General features: G+C 41.7%; 1 protein-coding gene across 4 annotated transcripts in view; it reads left to right on the forward strand.

Moving 5' to 3' along the window:
* The window catches only part of rxraa (retinoid X receptor, alpha a), a 117,799-nt gene that overhangs the window by 67,338 nt on the left and 28,047 nt on the right, over positions 1 to 22,414 (forward strand). For all 4 annotated transcript variants that reach the window (XM_035991531.1, XM_035991530.1, XM_035991533.1 and 1 more), the window contains exon 3: positions 5,461 to 5,699. In XM_035991531.1, the coding sequence (XP_035847424.1) occupies positions 5,461 to 5,699 (239 nt within the window). The remainder of the gene's footprint in view (positions 1 to 5,460; positions 5,700 to 22,414) is intronic.

A 22,414-nucleotide genomic window follows, 5' to 3' on the forward strand; every position in this document is an offset into this window, starting at 1 on the left:
TGATTCATTATGAACGAGTCCAGCGCGGGTTGAATGCACATCAGCAGGTCATCGGCGTTACACGGTGTTAGTGTATACTATGTAATGTCTGTATCGACTTGTACCGGTCGCGCAGCCACGGTGGTCCGTGCATTGTCGTAGACACATCAGCCTCTTTTCTGGAAATCCTTGCGTGTCAGTGCAACCAACACAAGTCCACAGCGGTCCGCTGCGTGTATGTATGAGGCCGTCTCCACCGCATCCATCTGTGAGGTTGTCAGCTTTGTGTCTGCCTGGCTCAGAGCGCCATCTAGCAAAAAGCCAAAGCTTAAAACGCTCTCAAAAGTTAGCGTTGGATGCTTCTCGCTTGCCATGATTACTCTGCTACCAGCCTCTGTCACGTCCCGTGTGGAGCTTGTGAGCGCGCAGCTGAGAAGACAGTGTCGCTGTCAAATCTGTCCCTGGGAAAAGTAACGTTGCGCCGAATTGAAAAAGGAACTACGTTTCGTTACCAAATTTTCAGTAGTAGCGCGTTACACTACTTTTTACCCCAAAAAGTAGTTACGTTGCTGTACCCAACACTGCTGAGGAAACATGCCAAAGAACGAAAAAGAACGACTTTTTCATCTGCTCTAGGGATAGTTCAGATTACCGTTGGGGGTGTAGGGGTGCACTTTCCATCTATAATGCATCATTCTTTGCTGTTGGCAGAGGCACCACGAGCTCATGGGCTAATTAGGGAATGTGACCATTGGTGTTAGCTCTGCAGCCAGCTTGCAGTCATTTGTAGTCTTTATGAAAGCTGTGTGTGTTCAGTGGTTTGTAATCTTTTCTTTCATCCCAGGATGCATGTGTGTATGAGCTGTTGACATTTTGACAAGCGAGTGATTTTCCCTTCTAGATTGATTCAGTCCTGCAGAGGTAAATTGATCCAATATATTCAAGTTGATTTATGTAGTGCTTTAAAAACCATCCAAGTGCCCTCCATGTACAGTAGGCTTCTGTAACTTAGAAAGCATGGGCTACATTTCAGATAGCCATTATATAAACCAATCAAAAAACTAGACTAGGTTTGTAATAGAATTATGAAAAGAGCATAAGTGCATATCTTTCTTCTTTGTCACATAAATCGTTGCACGAACCCTCATTTTCTTCCTGAGGCTCCCTGAGGGGATCTCGGCCCTAAATTGGGAATCACTACTATGGGAGAAACTAGAAAACCATTTCTGCCAAATCAGAGTCTCTGTTTCAATTTAAGTGCTGATAGAGAACATTCACGCCTTGTGTCTCTCACGCAGTTACACAGTAGTTGTAAATGACGGACTAAAAGACTTAAGGAGAGATGGAAAGTCAGGTAGGTTTCTGTTACAGAGGCCCCCTCAGCCCGTCACCTTTCATCACAGGGTCTGTTTAGCTGACAAACAGTGCACCCTCTGCTGTGTTCCTTCAGGATATGCTCTCCCCCGCCAACAATTGGTGTATCAGTGACTCAGTGTAACTATAGAGACCACAGAACATCCTCCACTCCGCTAGATTTCTTTTATTCAACAAGACCTAAAACCGAAATGTCAAAGTAGATTGTGCGTCAGTGCCTCTAAAAACAACTCTTACGATTGAAAAATGATTCATATTCTCGTTTCGACATTCTCGGCTTAAGCAAGTTTAGGCAACTAAAACATCTCGGTTAAAGTTTGGGGATGGGCACCTTTATGGGTAAAAGAAAACAATGTTGACGATAAGAGGGTGACAGCGCGTGAATTGTAGCCTCCGGCGAGCAAGTTTTGCATGCCCCGACCATTCACACCAGTTTTTGCGGAAAAAGTTATTTTAAAGTAAGCTTGAAGTAGGTTTTTTCAACTTGTTTGTAGCAAATTGCACTGCCTAGATCAAACATGCATCCAAACCCATCTTTCCGTGACAATCACGGACACCTCTAAAATTCCCTTTGCTTTCATTCTGAACAAACCTGACCAACTTATTATAGGCATTTCCTCCTTTGCTGCAGGACAAATGACAGATGGTGTCATTTTTTTCTGGGAAAGCACGGCCATTAATCCCAACGGCGACAGATCACCCGTCAGAAAAGTTGTTTCAAGCGGTTTGGATGAACGCCGTGCGCTGTCATCTTTCCGTTGAGCACCGTCCCCTTTCGTCTCATCATCCATCCTCTTCTCAGTCCTCCGTTTATCATATGATAAATGCACGAGCCAGCAACAGCCAGAACACAAATTGGCGACTTTCCCCTGTGTAATCACACCCAACGGCTGAACAAAAGCGCGAGGAAGGCGAGAGCGAGGGAGGGGGAGCATTGTTTAGAAATAGGAGATGCTTGTATGGAGTACAGAAGTGTTAAGTGGAGAGCTCTGTCTGCGCCTGCCTGTAAGATGGGCCCTAATTTGCTTATTTGTAGCTGTCAGTTGTGCTTTTGTGTGCCCGGCGATGCAGGCCAGTTGACAGGCAAACAACGACGCTCAGTAGCACTTCAACCCCTCGTCTAAACATCAGTCAACCTTTTTGTGGACGACTGGCACTCGTTTTTTTGGATGCTTCAATGCTGCTTCTCCTCTACTGCCCTGCCCTCGCTCACTGGTTTTCTCTTTTTACGCTGTGATCCAATCTTGTGGGCATGTTTATTTGATGCTTTTTGCAGATAGTGCAAATGGTTGCCGGAGCTCGCCGTGTTTTCTCAAGACTACTTATCAAACATGTTTCACTTTCCAGCTCAACAGGTTGGGAGGATGGGGGTACATTAAGAAATACAGGCAAGAGTGTCAATGTGACACTTAGACTGTAATCTATAGAAAAGACTAGTCCCTCCCCTCACCTTTCCTTTATCTTTTTCATTTCCTGGTCCTGTCTTATGTTGTCTTTTCTTTTCCTCTCCTTGTTTTCCCTTCTCTCCTATCCTATCCACTCCTCTCCTTGTTTCGTTATCTCTGCTCTCCTCTCCTTCTCTTCTCTTCTCCTTTCTTCTCTTGCCTCCTCTCCTCTTTTCCCCTCTAGACTCATCTCCTCTACTCTCATCTCCTCTCCTCTCTGGGGAGGATTAGGACAGAGTCCTTTTCATCCTGCTGTAATCCTACACTGGCAACCCAACTCCAACAAGAATATACACACACACACACACACACACACACACACACACACACACACACACACACACACACACACACTTTGCTGTGAGATATCTATTTGTCCTGTGGGGTTTTCTCAAATAATACCATTCACATCACATACAATATGACCACGTAGCCACACAGTTTGCTTCCTGTTTATCTGGAAGGAGAGGATGTTCTGAGATTTTGCAGTACATTTTCTGCTCTGGTTGTTCCTGTTCTCCAAAAAAAAAAAAAGGTGAGAGAGAGAGAAACAGTCTGATCTACCTCCCAGCCTGTCTCACTCACCCCCCTCGAGGTGGGGCCTTGCTGCGCCTCCTGTCAGCTGAGCTTCCCCCCCTGCTGGGACCTACAATGGCAGATTGGCAACCTTAATACCACAGCTCTCTTTATCTGCCTGAATTAAAACCCAATTGGCCAAGAGTTATGGGAATTGCTGGCTCAGGGAGAGCTCTTAATTTATTTCTTTTATTTTTCAGGAATTATGTGTGTGGGCGCATTTTAGGGGGAAAAATGTAATCAGAGAGATAGAAGCTTAAGGGCTATCAGTCAGGATTAAACACTGAAGCAATACAGCTAGATGCAGAGCTGTTGTTAGCCCTTTATTAAGAAGGATGTGTGTTTGTTTTTGGAAGGATGGGGCCTGTGTGTGTGTGTGTGTGTGTGTGTGTGTGTGTGTGTGTGTATGTGCTTACAGGAAGTGCTTGTGAGGCATGTAGGATGTGCAGGAAGTGTTTGGCTTGGCTGAGCTGTCAGCTAGGGTGCTGCTCTGAGGATTGCTGATGCAGGGGGCAACCACGCAAAAGATTCCCCCTCTTTTGTCCTGCATTCAGTCTTTACAGCAGAAACACACCACAAAGAACACACACACACACACACACACACACACACACACACACACTGCTGCGATAGGAAAATAGCTGTGAACTGGACTCGTTGTTCTCAGCTGTCAACTAATTGAGCAATCCATCAGTTTTATTCCACTGCCAGGAAACGGAGGAACCTGGTCACTTATGAAACGTGGGAGTGTGATCGGCAAACCACACTTGTATTACATAACTAGTCCATGTCCCTGCTGCAGAGAGAGAGCAAAGTTGTGTTGTCAAAATGGGACAGGGTACAGGAGAAGGGTAAAGTTAGGACAAAAGACTCATCACCGGTGACCATAAGCTGTCTTATGTGAGCTGTAGGGCTATGCAATTTGGATACATTGTTCTAACATGGTGGTGTGTATGTCATTTTCATAAAATGATGTCCTCAGATGTTTTGTTTCGTCCAACAGGCAGTCTCAAATGTGTTCAAAATGTTTGCCTGAAAAATGCAACTACTCGTTGCAGCTTTGAAACCAATTGTAGTGAATAAATGAATGCTCAAAAAGCCGAAATATCATTTTCATTGTTCAAAAGTCAAGTCAACACACTCGATTTAGACACTATAAGAAAAGCAATGGAAGCGCCAAAGAGGTGGGATCCCTCCGCCATGATTTGCAGATCGGACAGAAGTAGCAGAGGGACGGAGAAAAGGGCGAGAATGGAAGGAAAGACAGCTATGAATGAATGAAAGGAAGAGGTGCCGTGTTGAAGGGCGAGACAGCAGGGAGGGAGTTGTTATCAGTGCACATGCAGCGCTGTCGCCAAATTCTCAGTGACATACCACAGTACCCTGAATCTGTGCTCTCACTCCTGCCTGTCCCGTATCTTCTGTGTTGACAGCTGATGGGAAGATGGCCCACTAACTTAAGTCAAAGTACAGAGTAGACTGTGTCTAGGAGGGGAGGAGAGAGACAGACTGACTTCAATCTTTTCCCTCAGCTATGATTATATATAATATATTATAGCTCTTCGGGGCCCACTACTCCACTCATCAACCACATACATTATAGATGTACATCCTGTCCTCGTAGATCCCTGAGGGAAGCACTTGTGATGAGGTAAACTCTTCATTGAGAGATGGAAGCACTGTGTAGCCATCAGCCTTCACTGACTCACATGCTATAGTTGTTTTTCACAAGAGCTGTCAATGGATTTAATTGTCTCAAGTGTTATTGCTATTTTGTGCATTTTCCTGGACCGCGTTCAGATTCAACAACTGCTTTCACGCTTCACCAGATGTGCTGGATTGTCAACTTTGGACAGGACTGACTCTAATTAGCTCAAGTGTGAAAATGTCCTTCTATCTAAAGATAGACCAATCTAAAGGTGTATGTGAAAAAAGTTTTAAGTTGGGGAAAAAAAAGCATGCTGACAAAATCTTCATGAAGATGTTGTTATTTGAAATTTGCAGTGAAAATCATGAAATGTCACAGCGACATCCAACCCAGAGTTGTTTCCAATTGCCCTCTTCGTTTTTGTTTTTTTCCGACCAGACTCGTCGGGGCACTTGACGTCCTCGCCCCTGGGCTCACCCACATCCCACCGGGGAATGCACCCGTCTCTGCTCAGTCCGACGTCCATGGGGCCCTCCGGCTCTCTTCACTCTCCCATCAGCACGCTGAGTTCGCCCATGAACGGCCTGGCCTCCCCCTTCTCCGTCATCAGCTCGCCCATGGGTCCCCACTCCATGAACTCGCCCGGCATGGGCTACGGCCCCAGCGTCAGCCCCCAGGTGAGGCCTGTGACAGACTCACAGACGCACATACACACTTTTGAAAAGTCTATTTACTACTATTGACACTTGAGAGTTAGATGTCTGATTTGTTTGATTTTCTTCCAGTAAGTAACTACAGTGTCTAAATTACTCTGAATTCTGCAAATTAGCTTGAGCAATACAACTACTATGCATACATATTTACAACAAACACTATATAACTTGTTAATCAGAGAGTTTTAGAGGTGCTGTAGGTGATAGTTTCTTTCTTTTTTACCTTTGGACAGTGCTAGGCTAACCTCCACTCTTTATGCTAAGCTAGGCTAACCATCTCTGAGCTGTAGCCTCATATTAAACAGACAGACCTGAGAGCGCTATTGATCTTCTTATTCAACCCTTCGGCCAAACGGGTGAATAAGCATATTTCTCAAAATGTTGAACTATTCCTTTTTAATGAACGGAAGGAAGTTACAAGCTACATTCAGAAACCCAAAAGTTTCATGTTCAGCAGCCTCCACCATGGTTTCATGAGGTTTTGCTGTGTACACAAAACTACAGCTGCCCTATAAACTAACCAGAGAAAAAGTTGAGTATTCTTACAAACTGCATTCACATGTCTCAGGAGTGCAAATTACAGTCTGTTACAGTTGTGCACGCACACACACACACACACACACACACAGGGGTTTGTGGCACTATCTTTGTGGGGACCCATCATTGACATAATGCATTCCCTAGCCCCTTACCCTAACCTTAACCATCACAACTAAATGCCTAACCTTAACCCTAACCTAATTATATCCCTAATCCTAAAACAGTCTTAACCCTCAAACAGCCCTTTCAACTTTGTGGGGTCCAGCATTTTGGCCCCACAAAGCTGTCGGGACCCCACAAGTATACTGGACTCCCGGTTTTTGGACCCCACGAATATAGTTAAACAAGCACACACACACACACACACACACACACACACACACACACAAAAGCTGGGCCCCAGCAGACAGAGGCCCTGCTTTGACCCCATGCCACAGTTAATCAAGGCCCATTCAACTACTGTACTTTGCTCTGTCACTCGTTCTTTTATATCAGAGGCCTATTTGTCACTCTCTCCCGCCATATTTTGCTTCCTTCTCTTTTCTCTTCATTCTCCTTCTCTCTGGCTGTCTTCTTTTCTCTTTTTTCCCTTTCTTGTTTTCTTATTCCTTGTCTCTTTCACACCATCTCCATTTCCTGTCTCTTCCTCTCTCTTTTTTATTCCATCAATAAGCCTCAGTTTCTTTGGTATTAACAAAAAAAAACACAAACACACACACACACACACACACACACACACACACACACACACACACACATACACACACAATTAAGACATCAAAGCCTGCATTGGCCCAGTTTCCGTCTGAAGCCATATCTGAAATTGAAATAGTTTCTCCCCCCCCCCCACCCAGAAATGCAGTGGCTGCCCTTTTTTGTGTTTGTGAATAATTGTGTTAAAGTGTGTCGGCAATGTGATGCTATTTGGGATGGGCTCTCTCCGCTATTGTTGGGCTTATCGCCGAAGTGTCCCACATGTAATGGAGTTAAGGGTGGATTAGGGGCACTTTCAGAAAGCGGCCAGAATCTTTCCTTGCTAGAAAGCCTCTCTTCTCCCTCCGCACCCCTGTCCGTCTGATTCTTCTACGCTTTCTAATTCCAACACTTTCATCTCAGTGGCTGTTTCTGTTCCAGAGTGGCATACTTTGTATGCAGGTTGAGTGTTTATGTAGAAAACGTTACAGATGATTGTCTGTCTCGGTCTGTCTCATTTGAATGAATCTATACCGGAAGCTTTAGTGATCCTTTTTGAGTGTGTACATATTTAGCATGTAAATATGTATTAATAATCATAAAAAGGATAATGTGCTTTAGGTGTTCTTATCCTTTCTGCCGCTTGGCCAATCCTGCCGTTTTTAACGCTATAAAGAGCAGGTAACAGCTATTCTGTCTGATGACAGTTGTAATACTGTATGTACAGTAATTACAGCACGTGTCTGCCTTGTGTTATGGGTCGTGTCTGGTTTCTAGTCTTTAACGATACTGCACTCTTTTGAACTTGTTGAAACAGCTGGTGTAAAGGTAAATGGCTGCAAAAAATGTCGATTGGCAACACTTTTTCTTTTGCAATTTGTGCTGTTCACATTTTATTCTTTTGAGTTGGCAAATATGGACATATGGATGTCAGGGCGAGGTATCGAAAAACGATACTAGTTCCGAATTTCAGTATCAATACCCAAATGATATCTTCCTTTGAGACCTACAGACACGATTTTCTACAAACCCAATTTACATCAAGGGGTTATAGTATGGCCTGGTAAGGGTCGGGGTGGGGAATGGAGCACCACCCTCTTCCTTGAGGCTTACCGCCCGTTTCAAGATGCCAGTGTGTGGTAAAGCAATATCTCTCATTCTTCCAAATCAGATTAAGGGCATGAGAAACAGTTACCCTCCGTTATCCTGATTCCACATTTACCTCGAACCTGAATAGTTTTTCGGTAATAACTTTAATGTGTCTAAAGCTGCAAGTATTGAAAGTTGGCATTGCCTGGTCAGAATTGTAATATTGTTTACTTCCTGATTTTAATTATAATTTCTGAGATTTATTTCTTTTGGACACTTTTGTTTTGCTTCTTGTGTTAAAACTGATGCAATGGAGTCATTTGGCTGACTTTGTTTTAATTATTGGGACTTATGAGGACATATTTAATATTATTGTATTATATTATGTTTTACTATATTGTATATTATGCCTACAGGAGTTATATTTGTTGACAAAACAGGTTAACACATAAACTGTACCTGCATACAACTATTTCAACTATGCATAAGTTATAAACCTTATAAATGCTGAATATGGGGATTTAAAAATTTTTTTTTTTTAAAGATTCAAAACTTGTTTTTAACACCAAAAGTAAGGTGTGAAAAAAAGTATTGTAATGGGTTATTCCACCAAAACTCAAGTGCCAGTGTTGAAGCATTTCAAATAGTACCCAGCCCCCAAAATCTTGAAGATTTGAGCCGGTAGCCGTGAACGTTTGCATAACTGAGACGGTAGAAGCTGCAGACTGTTGCTCCGTTGAGGGCGGAGGACGGCAGTTTCATGTGAGTAGCACGGCTCAGAGGTTAAAGATGGTGTCGGGTGCCCTGTGGTCGTGAGGCGCGGCACTTGTGATGAGACGTGATTTGAGTCAGACGGCGTATGCCACTTGTTTTTAGCACTCGGCTGACTCGCTGTTTTCATGAGCAGTTGACTGGAACAGGGTCACAGCTCAGCCTCCTCCCTACTCAACCACCCAGAGGCCAGTACAAGACCCTCCGCCTATATCCACACACACACACACACACACACACACACACACACACACACACATCTAAACACGCATTTTGCATATACTGTAAGTTCTATTCTTCCTAAAGATCTTACAGATACATAGTATGTCATAAAAGAAAGGAATCCAAGAAAAAGTTCACCACACTGTGGTTTTACTTCCTTGCTGTCTTTCTAAGCCGTTCGCTTGTCACAAATCATCAGTGTCTTCTTTTAGCAGGAATCACAACTTTTAGAGGGATGACAATATACAAATCCAGGTGGAAATCTCATTAAACCACTCTGGTTCTTATTAAAACCTGCTTGATTTCCAGTGAAATTTGGTAAAAACCAAAACCAATGAGCCTAAACTATCCCCTACATCAAAGACGCAAATGACAACATGATGAGAACAGAAGACGGGATGAACAAAACTCCCATTCTTACTGGGATCCTGCATCCTCCGACAGCCAAACCACATGTAAAGGGAGAGACGGTCCTTTATCATCAGCCAATTCTTACATCTCAAGCAACGGTACTTCCCCTTGAGCTGTGTCCCCAACATCCAGACACACTGACATACTGTGGTTGCATACGTCTCGGTTTTGTTGCATCTATTTTGTGCATCCTGGCTATCTGCTGTGTATATTGTTGAAGAAAAAAACATCTGCATTGTTCTGAGGAGGCCCAGACTCAGACATATATTTTACATGAATAGTTTGCTGGCAACGCAAAATGCATACTTTGTCTTTCGCTTGGTGGTTTTGCCGTTATTAGACATGCCGTCTCTTTGTTTCCGGCGCTGTATGAGGGGAAATATGGCGAGCCCTCTTCCCCGGGTATCTGGTCAGGGGGCGTTGCCAGGCCACAGCAATGCCCAATAGGATCAGACCCATCAGTGGTCGCTTCTGTGGGCTTGAACTCAACTGAGGATACAGACCATCTCTGGATTAGAGACACCACAACTCTCCAAGCAGCTGGAAGGGATTAGATGCAGGGTTGGAACACATTTTACACTTCCAATGACAATGGAGTGTGTTGTCATTTTTATTTATTTTTTTTTGCAGAAAAAAGGGGTTCTTTATAATCAGACCACTGCCGGCTCCCTCAGGCTGTACCCCTCTGGCTTCCACGCTCTCCCACTGAAACCTTCCTGAGAATCCTTAACCAACAACAGGCCTCCAGTGTCTCTCAACACTTCTAGAAATACATAAAACGATTGTGTGTTTCTGGAGTCGAACACAGAAGACACACTACTGTGAAAAAGGTGTAAATGTTTTACAAGAAATGGAACACGCGCTTAATAAGTTATAAATGAGCGGCGGTGGTGATGTCATGCGCCAGTTTTGGGTATGTCGTTTTGAAGCAAGGGGTCGCTAGGAGACTGAAGCACAACGAGAGAGAGAGAGAGAGAGAGAGAGAGAGAGACTTGGCCCCTTCCTGTGTGGGAGTAGTAAAGGTCCAAGCCGCGGCTCTAGTCTTTGATGGACCTCGCTGTAGTCACTCTGCATGACATCATGGTTGCATGGCTCTAATGGCCCCACAAAGGGTCTGTGTGTAGGGTCCCAGGAGAACAGTTCAAGCTCTCTAACGTCAATCAACCCTCAAATGGATGGGGGAGAAGATTTTTTTCAGGCAAAGCTGTCTCCAGGTAGCAATTAGAAGCCGTTTAGAGACCACACCTCCCCCCCCCCCAGCAATGGTAGTTCAAGGAAGTGTAACTAATGTGTAGAATTAATCAAGTTGTTTCACTAGACGTTTAGTACACACTTACTTAGCTCTTAGTTTAATGAAGAGAAAACATCTCTATTCTTGAGAATTTTCTCCTGTTACGTAAGCAAACTTTATTCTATTTTAGAAGATTTTTAGAAGTTTCCCATTTGTTAATTAGCTGTTGCTGCTATTAATGCAATTATCTGGAATCTGGTTCATATTGAAACTGTTCCAGCAGTTCAGGGAGCAAACTTCCTTTGCCTTCCCTGGAAAGCTTTTATTCTGAAACATATGCAGGAAGGTTGTTTTGTTGAAATTGTGAAAGTGCAATCAGTGAATGAGAACATGATTTTCCTTGCAACAGGGTGGTTAGTTGAAGAATTACTGCGGTTGAAATGCAAATTGTGAAGAATTCGCCATGTAGCTGTCATAGCACGGGTACTTTCCATTGGCATTCCTTTGCGACTGCCGTTTTTTGTTCTAACAGACCGTAGGCCGTGATTTGAGAACTGACATGCAGTGTGATAGCGTCGGGGCCTGTCTGTGTGTTCTGACTTGTGTTGGGCCACACAGGAGACGAGGCATTTAGGAGGTGGCAGGTATAAGGGATAGAAGCTGTAACATTAGGTTTAAATTTCAGAGAGCAGCCTCCTAATGCCGGCTCTAGACGTTGCGGTTTGAATGCCTCAGGGGGCACACATTTATTTTAAAGCTTCAAATAATCCCTATAGGTCTTTAATTGCATCTGGTGGTGTGATCTTACAGCAACCCAACACTATCTGTGGACAGACACGTCTGTGGACAGACACGTACGCAGTGGCATGTCTGTGGAGTGTAATGCCACTAACTAAATAATTCTACTTTTCACACACCTGTAAAACCTGTAGCTGTGCACAGAAAGTGGTTATAGACATTTCACAACACAATGTATAGCATATAAAGACAGGAGTAAATATGCAAACATGGGTCAAACGGCATTTTTTAAATATTTGATGTATCACATGAAGATAAAAATCATGTCTGAACAATAATAGATAATCAACGTTCTGACCTTTTTCATCGAAAGAACATAAAAACAGATTAGTAAAATGAAAGATCAAACTTCTTGTTTGAAGAGCTAATCATTTAGTCGTTCTCATGAACAAGTAAAAACATTAGTATGTACAAAGCAGGACGACTGGCTAGTGGATTTATCAGTCCGTTATCTGCTGGATGGTAGACAATGGAAATGCAACTGAATGACTTGCAGGATGTAATCAATCTAAATGTCAATTACTGCTGGATTGCATGCTATTTGACAAAAGATATGCCACTCAGTTGATTTCCATGTAGCATACTAGACGACGCTAGTATGAAGAATGACTTGATGCTAATGGGCACACTCAATAATTAATCACTGGATGGCTCTTGTTTTGACACTGAAAATACTTCTTGATCCACTAAGGGATATGTTGGACAATCAACAATCTTTTACCTGCTGGAGGACATACCAGTGGAATACTCACAGGTTGATTAACAGTTGGGAAATGAAAAATACTAATCGCTTATGTGACAGAGGAATTGGGTGGTCAGTTAATTGCTGGATGACTTACTAATGGACAATGGAAACACTTGTCAATTAATCACTGAATGACAGACAGATGACTTACATGAGCATGACCACACCCATATACAGGCTTATGATACATTTAAACTGTGAATTCATAATCCGGGTCCTACCACGTGGCAGCGTTCGACACTATAAAATAAAACCTGTACGTTTTCATACCTGTTTTAACTGCACACTAAACCAGATGGATGCACACTGCAGACAAATGTAGGCAAACTACATTTGGGGAAACAGGTTATGTGTGCACATGATTGACGGACTGAAAGTACAGTCATTCACAATGTCTGAAAAGTAATTGATTAAACTTTTCTCTCAATCCTGTGATGTGCATTGTTTAAGATAACCGTACAGTTCTAATTTAGAAGCTGCATGACTTAGAAATGAATATGCATATCTGTAAATTTGCTCCAATCAGCTAATAGAACAGCTTCTTTAACTTGTTAGAGTGGCAATATTTATTCTAAAGTTGACATAAACAGTGCCAAAACTAAATATTTAAATTTGAATAGTTTATTGGAATAACTTCCCACCATCGTCATATGGCTGTGGTATAAGATGTTCCACAAACATTAGCAAAACAATATGCACTTTGCTTTATGCAGTATTTATTTTTTGTAAGTGCATGGCTCATTGTGGATTACTCCTTGATTAGAATGGAAGTGTCATGTCTTAAAGTCTAGTACTCATTAAATATGGATGGTGCCCAAGTGATAATGTGCACTTAATTATGCAAATTGTTATTAGAGCCAGAATAGTGTGGTGATGATCATCAGACACTGCATCGTTGTGTAATAAGACAATGTACACTTGTACTGCATGTTTTAAGTGAATTTCTCTTTCTTTAAACAAGCCAATAGCTTTAGACATGAAGTTATACAGACTGACAGCTAACTCGATGATTGGACAGTTTTGGCGACTGTGATCAACATTGCTACATGGACCCACAGGGGGGAGTCAAATTCCGGTGACTGACATCAGGTCACGCATCATTGTATGTGTGTATTTATGTTCTCCGGTTTTACAAAGAGAGTATTAGTCAAGACTGCAAGTCAACCTCATTTTATGAATACAGTAATATCAAGCAGGTAGAAACGTGATATTATTGTAGAGATGGAGGAGACAGTTACTGTGTAGCAATCACATGTCACAGCCATTATACACAGAAAAGCATACATGCACAACACACCTTTTCACTTTCCGATTGATCAGGGAAAATATAATTCATGTGGTTATGCACATACATGTTAGGGTTACTAAATGATTTTCATAAACAGTAAAAGTCACTTACACATTTTGGCAGATCACTTTCTTGACATTGCACAGAAGACAGATTTAAACCATTGAGCTTTATGCTAAAATCACATATATACTGTATTCAAATCCTGCCATTTGTCTGTCTTGCCTTCACACCTCAAAAGCTTGGAAGCTGAACAAAAAAAGTTTGATTGACAGCTTTCACACCAGCCCAAAACGATCAGAACCAAACAGGCAAATGCATCAGAGTTTGTTTAAACCAATCCAAGCACTTGTGGAAAGTAAAACGTGTGATTTATTCATGAAAAGAGCAAAGGAAAGAGGGAGAAGCTTGTCACAACTCAAACACTCTATGAAGAATGTCTATAGTTAGGAGATAAAAAAAAAACGACTGTTGGAGAAGACTGTTGTGAGAGGAGAGTGACTCCAGGGTTGTAAGAGCTGCCATGTCAGTGGTAGGCAGTGCAATGCCCACAGGAGCAGCACTATTTCCTATAAAAACAGCCCTTATGCCCATCCACCCAAACACAAAGCCAAAAGGGCACAGTTCTAGACATGCATGCCGACAGAACACACATGCGTGCATGCACACATAAAATCCAGAAACGCATGCATGCAGACACGCACACCTGACGAATTAAAAATACACATATGCATGCCGCGGCCCCAACCCCTCTGTGCGCACACACACTCCCATGGATGCCAAAAACACTTGGCGGGGTCAACACAAACATACAAAGCAACACACACACACACACACACACACACACAGATACAGCCAAGCTGAGGTGAGACAACAGCTGAAAGTCACTCTGCGTATTCCCACTCCACCGCTGTAAGGCTTGCTGCCTTTCGTGCCGCTGATAGTCTTAATATCCTTTTTTGACTGTAACAAAAGTTTCTGTCAAAACACACACACATAAGCGCCAGCAGTACTTGGCGATGATTCATTTTATCTGTTGTGGCGCAGCATGGGGTGAGTGTTAGAAACCTCCGAGCTGTCTAGAATAATGTCTGCTTCTACTGAATTCTATCCACCGGGAGAGAGAAGAGAAAGTGACAGTAATCACGGAGATGTTTTACAATAAGGCAGACCTCGGAAGGATTTATATGTTGTCACTAAACACTACCACTTTGTTAATGGTTAATAAGTCATCGTTGTATTCACTTGCACATCATTAATAAGCCATTTGAACGCATGCATTTTGGGTTGCCAGGTTGTGAGGGAAGGATCCTTTTCTATTTTATTATAGCCTCTCCCAGCAATCTTGAATTAATCCAGACTGCACGGCATCAAGACCAGAAACTGGCCTGCAGTAATAACATTGAAAAGACAGACTTGATGGTTTGTTGTAATGTAAAAAGCCATCATAAATAATATTCTATAGTTTGTTTTTTTCTTCACTTTAAGTCATCCTAATCTCAGTAATTGAGCCGGCAGTTATAATTGTGAGCTCACTACATGGCAACCCAAAAGTTATTTTTAATTAAAGCTGTTACGGAAGCTTATCATTGATCTGAGTGATGACCATCAATAAAGTTATTTAATTTAGGGCTGCAACAACTAATCGATAAAATTCGATTATTAAAAAAGTTGGCAACGAATTTCATTATCGATTCGTTGTGTCGCGCGACACGCCACTCAGTCGCGGAGATAAAAGCAATTGAGTTGAGTGCCGTGCGGAGCGGCGCGGAGTGAAAGAAAAAAAAAAGCAGAGCGGAGTAGAGGAAACACGGAGAGACCTAACATTAACATTGTTCTGAAACACATGGCGGAGGCAGAGAAATCAGTATGACCTAAGTCATCCAAGGTGTGGGAGCATTCACACTAAATAAATTGAAAACGTGTTAATTGCAAGATAAGCAAAAGCGACACGGCATGGCACGGTCACCACGGTGATGATTCAGCACCTAAAACGTAAACATGGTGGAGTCCTTGATGAGGAGGAAGGGAGTTCAACAGCAGGGTAAAGTCACTACAGAATCCTACTTTTGTTCCGTTTTGAAGTGAGGAACATAACGTCCCTCTTCTGGTGCTGGTGTTTACTTGTTATCCAGCTGACTAGTATGACAAGCTAGCGTTAGCTCGTTAATAACAGTAGTAAAGCAGGACTAAAGACACGTTTTTATTCACTCGCCTTTTTTGGCCCATTCATTTTTCAATCTATTGTCATGTATATATTCTGTGCTTTGTCCCATATCAGTTATTGTTGACAAATATATTTGTGTGTGTTGTACTTTTTAATTTCATTTTAAAGTTCTTTTACAGCACTTGGTCATCTTAAGCTGTGTTTAAATGTGGTGTACAAATGAACTTAACTCGCACTTACTACAATGATGGTAATAATTTAATGAATAAGCTTCAAGTGAACGTGTGTGTGTGTGTGTGTGTGTGTGTGTGTGTGTGTGTGTGTGTGTGTGTGCGTGCGTGCGTGCGCTCTTTGGGTTACTTACCTTTACACAACTATTAACTAAAACAACAAGTATGTAAGTATGTATTGAGTTGATGTAAATTAATGCTTTTTTTTTTTTATCCAATTCATCGATTAATCGAAAAAATAATCGACAGATTAATCGATTATTAAAATAATCGTTAGTTGCAGCCCTAATTTAATTAGATATCTGTGAAGTATACTTCATTGTGCTGGCATAATCACAATTTTGCTATTCTTCTTATTTTGAAAGATAGAAAGAGAGTTTGATCTTGACGGATTTTATAATAGCTGACACGGTGGCAAACTATGACTATAAAGATTTGAGGATTAATTTCACTTTATGTCAAGGCTGTCGTCCGATTGGGATCATTTTCCACATCGCAATGATTAACACCGACTTTGAGGACAACAATAAACATGTATTTAAGAAAAGGTGCAGTTAGAATGACATCTGGATGAGTAAATAAGTTATAAAGTCTGTGCTGAAAAGGCGACAGTCCAACAGCAAAGCAGTAGGAGACTATATTGGCACTTTATAATACATGTTAGGGCTACCAAATTGTCCTTTTGGACAGTTATTCCATGGATGTGAGGAGTAGGTACAGATGTGGATTGTTAAAGGTTTTTTGACCACTATGGAGTTGTTCTTTTATTAGTGGGTGCCTGTTTTCTTTATCTTGCGCATGTGAACATAACTTTTGTTTGTATAAAAGAAGACTCCGCAGGACCCCTTCAAGTCTCATGTTGTAGTCCATCTATCCATCTTTCCTTCCAGTTTCCTTACCTTGAGTGTGACTTTAAATTTACAGTCGGACCTATTTGCAGACGACCCCTAAGTTCATCTGCAAATAACTGAAATGCAGTCTGAACTATTGTGTGTATTGTGCGTGTGTATTGTGCGTGCTCTCACCCACGTGTCTCTTCCATCTGTTCACGTTTGTGAACTATGCGAGTCAAACAGGTGTCTTTCAAACTCGTAACGGTGCCGTAACCGATCCCAAAGGGTGTCTTACTGTGAATGCACCCCGGGGGCCGCAGAAGAGCGGCCCCATTAACACACCCCCTGTGTGGAAACCCGATCCCCAATCTCTGCTGATACGTGTCCAGATAAGACTCACACACTCACACCACGGGGAGGAGAAGAAAGTTCTGCTTCAGACATTCTTTGCAGCACCGCTAAGATAAGTTTGCTTTTAGGAGGAAGTGATTGTCAACGGGTGTCAGAGGTGAAAGGTGACACTGGGGTTATCATTAGGTGACATCATGACCTGATCCCTGTCCTCACCACTCAGGAGGCAGCTGGTTAGGTGTCAACACAAGATTTGTAACCCGTCCAGTCACACCTTCTGGCTCTTGCTCATCCTGCACTAATCCTTACAGCCTCTTTTTTTCTTAATGTTAAATAGTTCTATGTATGTGTTATTTGTTTCTGTATTTATTGTTTGTTTATTTTATATTGACCTTTTAGTATGTTTATGTATGCACCAACAACCAATGGAAATTCGTTCTAAGTGCTACTTACTTGGCAATAAATCCTTTTGTGATTCGGAACTTAAGGTTATACAAATGCATCGTGGTTCAGTGAGTGATAGAGTTTTGCAGTATAAGACGTGTAACAGTAGGAGTACAGCGTTCTACTCCTGGCCACGTTGTGCTGTGGCATAATGGAAAGCCTTATAAAGGAATACTGTAAGGGCGTTTTAAAAGAATTCTGTTGAAGATAACTTTCTCCGTGTTAAAAAAAGGTGCCCTTGAAGTGGAAAGCAACTGAAGTTCCACACGAGGGTGGTGCACTAGGATTTGATGTCTGCTTTTGAAGTGTCTTTATGAGCAAAGTCTGTGCTCTGACTCTGAATCGAGCTAAGCGCGTCTTAAGCCGAGGCCTCCACTGTCTCTGCTCTTCTTCTCTGTCTCTTCTTCCCCTTTTCTCCTCTGTTCGCTCGAGGGACGACTCCTTTCTTTCTTTTACATCACCATGTGTGTTGTCATAGCATACTAATAGTTTAAAAGGCCTGTTCTGCCGCCAGGGTTGTTCTTTCTATTAAAATAAATTAGAGTTGAGCGTATATTTTACTCTGTATAATTGCACAAAGTTTCTTTGTCGCTTTTGTACGAAGCACATTGTGTTACATTGATTTGTATGAAATGTGCTACAGAAATAAAGTTTGATTGATTGAGACAGACACCTAATCAAAGCCGACTCACAGCAATACTTTTATACGTTTTTGGTGAGATTATGTCCCATTTTTCTTGTGTTTTTTTAAAATGAGACACTTGGGCTGATTGTTGCCCTCCATTGTATTCTATTTATTATGGGATTTGCTGATTGGCCTCTGTATATTAATGTAGTTGACTAAATGACTCCGTATATTAGTGGTTGTGGCAAGTGGGCATAGTATAAAGTAGGGATGAAAAGATTGATCGATTAGTTGGTGGACAGCAAATTAAACAACGGCAATATTTTGTCTTTCTTTTTAGTTTAAATCAAAGGATTTGCTGGTTCCAGCTTCTGTTGTCGTTATGTTTTGCGTTTCAATCTTTTTTGTTATTGTTAATTGAATATCTTTGAGTTTTAGACTGTGCCTCAGACAATGCAAGCGCTCAGAAGATGTCGCCGTGGGCTCTGGGAACTTGTGATGAGCATTTTATTGCCATTTTTTGAGACTTTTTGAATTAAGATCAATGGAAAGACTATGGGTAGATAAAGCTATAAGGACAATACAGGTTGTTGTAGCGAAAGCTTCCAGAAAACATGGTTTATTGTTCTGTGTGTTTTTATGAAACCGAACCAAAACACTACTGCTTTCATAAATGTAGTGCTTTCCACAATCTTTTCATAAGAATATAAAAAGATATATACTCTCACTCTTAGCATTAGATTTAGAGCGCATCCATTTATCAATGCAGCTAATCACCATATATTAAACCTTTTAGCTACAACCTCGGCTCTTTAGAGCTAACACCCTTTTGAGGAAGTATGAATTTATCACCTTTAACATATTGCAGCATTACGTCGAAGCCAGCGGGTGGCACAGGACATATAATCACGTGTCAATTCAATGCAGAATCTGACACCCGCAAGCAGACTGTACTGGATGTACCACTCGAATGTCCTCCACAATATGTTGCGCAACACCTGCAGCACATGAAATGGTGTTATTCAGCTGGAGCATATAAGGCCTTCGTGTTGTACATTGTACTGCAGGGAATCTTATGGCCCTACATTTCCAGACCTTGATGGTTTCTCTCCCTCACGCTGTAAAAGTTTGAAAGCCAAGCCTTCTATTCCACCTAAAGGAAGATTGTCTAGGGGTTTCCCAAGACGATGAGACTGTACACACAGCTGGCATACCTCCCTGTGAAGGGTCACATGTGTGTTATAGGGGAGGAGGGCACATGTATTCTATTTCCAGAACCAGTCCTGAGCCACTTTAATCCCCACGCCTTGCCTCCATTGCCATGGGCAGAAAAGAAAGAAAGGCCCCCCCAAGGGTGCCCACCCCACTGTGGGGAGCAGTGTTGCTCAGATTGAGTTGCAGGTTTCCTGAAAATAGACTGAGTGGAAGAGTCTTTTCTGTCAGGCAGACAGAGGGTTTGATAGAGACAATATCAGCTAAGGAGACAGCGCTGTTAGAGCTGCGCTGCAGGGGAAAAGACTAGACTCGGGCGTTTTACTGAGGTAAGACCTCATGTTGTCTGTGTATGTGGGTGAATATGCAGAGATGTGGGTGTGTGCACATGCCGCCGAAGCCGGTTCCAAATAAATGATGCAGCGTTGCTTTTGTGTCTTGGAGACGCTCCCAAAAATCATCTTATCCCCTGCAAGGAAGGCTTTTCCTGCACAAGGCAGTATTTTGCCAACATATATAACATCTGCTGTACTTGTACTCCTATGTGTCTACTATTCATTTAAATTATGTATGATAGTGACACATTTACTATCACTTCAGTATAAACTATGGCGACTTGATTACCCGTTTCCCCTTTGTATTATTAATAAAATAATGTATAAAATACCACATGGAAAGCTCTGCAGCATAATAACCTTCAAAAATAATCTTCATATTTTTTTCCTAAGCTTTATGCGTGCGTTGCATCCAGTTCAGTGTGTATTTGTGTAAACGGGGTGTGAATAGCAGGCCAGGGGTGGGTGTCGGGGTGTGAATTGAGCATTTTCATGTGGCAGAGGGCTTTCTTTAACCTTTTCAACCCACTCAACCCACCAGTGGATCCATCATTCAAATACAGCCAAACACTCAAACTCGCGTAAGCTTGGTATTAGAAGTTCTAGTCAGTTTCTCAAAGTCAAGTTCCCATGACACCACATATGTCATGCTGAATTTTGTGGAAAGTGTATAGAATGATGCAGAATACATCTAGAATTTTCTATTTGATATGATGGTAAAGCGCCATGGTTTGGAATATTTTACTCAATGTAAGCTGTATACTGTAGCTTCAAGCAAGAATGTTATGCATTTTCCTAATTTTGAAGCTGTTTAAGAAGAACCAAATATCAAAGTGTAAGGTGAAATGAGAAACACAGCTGCTGGGTGTGCAAAGCTGTGTGTACATATGCACGTTCATGTGGTATATCTGTGTCTATGTGCAAGCTTGAATTTCCCCTTGGGGATCAATAAAGTATCTATCTATCTATCTATCTAGCAAACTTCTGTTTAAGTGTTCTTGTGCATGCATGTATATTTATGTACTGTATGTAAATGCTTTACTGTGTGTCTGTGTGTGTCAATGCATGCCTCATCCTTATGACATCATACTAGATCTTAAAGGTTAATCAACCTGGTACTTTCTGAGAACTCATACATTTAGCTCAGTGTTTCCTTTGGGATTTTTTTTTTAGCATATATATATATATATATATATATATATATATATATATATAAACTAGGGCTGAACGATTTTTGAAAATAATCTAATTGCGATTTTTTTCCCAAATATTGCGATTTCGATTTGATTATTTTTTTAAGCTCTTTGTCTTCTGTATTATTCAACAAAGACCAACAATAAATCATTTTATAGTATGAACAACACACAATTACACACTAGACAGTTAAAAAAGTAAAAATATAGTATATACACACACACACACACAACAGTGTATTTTTTTTTACAGTGCACAGAGAGGAGCTGCCTCCAGCCCCTCCCCCTCGTGAAGTTGCGTGCTGCCGTGTGCACTTGTTCAGAGAGGCTATCGTTGTGTTAGCTAGTTGCTGGTGTTCTTGCCGTGGGATTAACTGTACTAATAAAACCGTTGAAACACCGCGGCCACGCTGCTGTGAAAGCTCCCCGAACGTCATTTATCAGAGTCTGGTTGTTACCCCTCTCAGTGGCAGCTCCTCCACTCCATATCTTTATAACGGAGCTAACCACTAACTGGAGCTAACCGGAGCTAACCGCTAATCAGAGCTAGTTGCCAACCGAGCCTTCAGTTCTGCGTGTCTGTATCCATTAACTGCACGTATGGACTCGAACCAGAATAAAACCCTTCATTTTATTAAAATGGCTGTAAAAGTTTTAAACTAGAACTCAGAGTTGTTTGAATGACAGAAAATGGGGGGGGGGGGGGCGTGGACAGGCTTTCCAACAGGCAGGATAATTTAAAAGGCAACCGCGACTACTAGACATTGTGCGTCTGCCCTATTTCTGATACCATGGCGGCAGAAATTTTGCCTTGGCGGGCCGCTATTTTCAAATCAACATAGAGGAAACACTGTAGCTATAAGTGTTCAAGACGTTAGTGCCATACAGTAGAGCCTGTGAAAACAGTGATAGGTTTCCTCTGTGGCTCTGGAGGAGCTTTGTCATGTTTACGAGGCAGGGATGGTCTAATGAAAGATGCTGTTGTGTTGCATTATGGGAAGCGTAGGATCAATACGTAGGAAGAATACAAGGGACTAAAGGTCAAGATATGTCAGCCTTTAATCTGTGTCCTGCCTAACTTTATGGAAGTACGATATTGCTGAAGTAGTCCTTTTAATTTCTCTCATATTTTCATACCAAAACATGCAAACATATATACATACAGTACATACATATATACATGTACACATATGTAGTTTTATTTTTGTATGTATTTTTGTATTAATCATTTTGTATAGAAATTCATGAAATTGTGAAGAATGTCCATCTCGGTTTCTTAGAGCCCTAGGTGTTTTTGCTTGATAAAGAACTTAAGCGATTAATTAGTTTTATCGATCGACTAATCAGTTAATCAACTAATTAACTTTTACATGTACAGCTACACACCAGTCTGTACACCAAATCCAACTCTTGTTTTGTCTCTTCAAACATATTGCAGCACGGTCTTTCGAAATAATCTTAGCCGATGACTTGATATATTATATGAATCATCTGTAGAATA

The sequence above is a fragment of the Sander lucioperca genome, chromosome 14 (genome assembly GCF_008315115.2).
Source record: "Sander lucioperca isolate FBNREF2018 chromosome 14, SLUC_FBN_1.2, whole genome shotgun sequence".
NCBI classification, from domain to species: Eukaryota; Metazoa; Chordata; class Actinopteri; order Perciformes; family Percidae; genus Sander; species Sander lucioperca.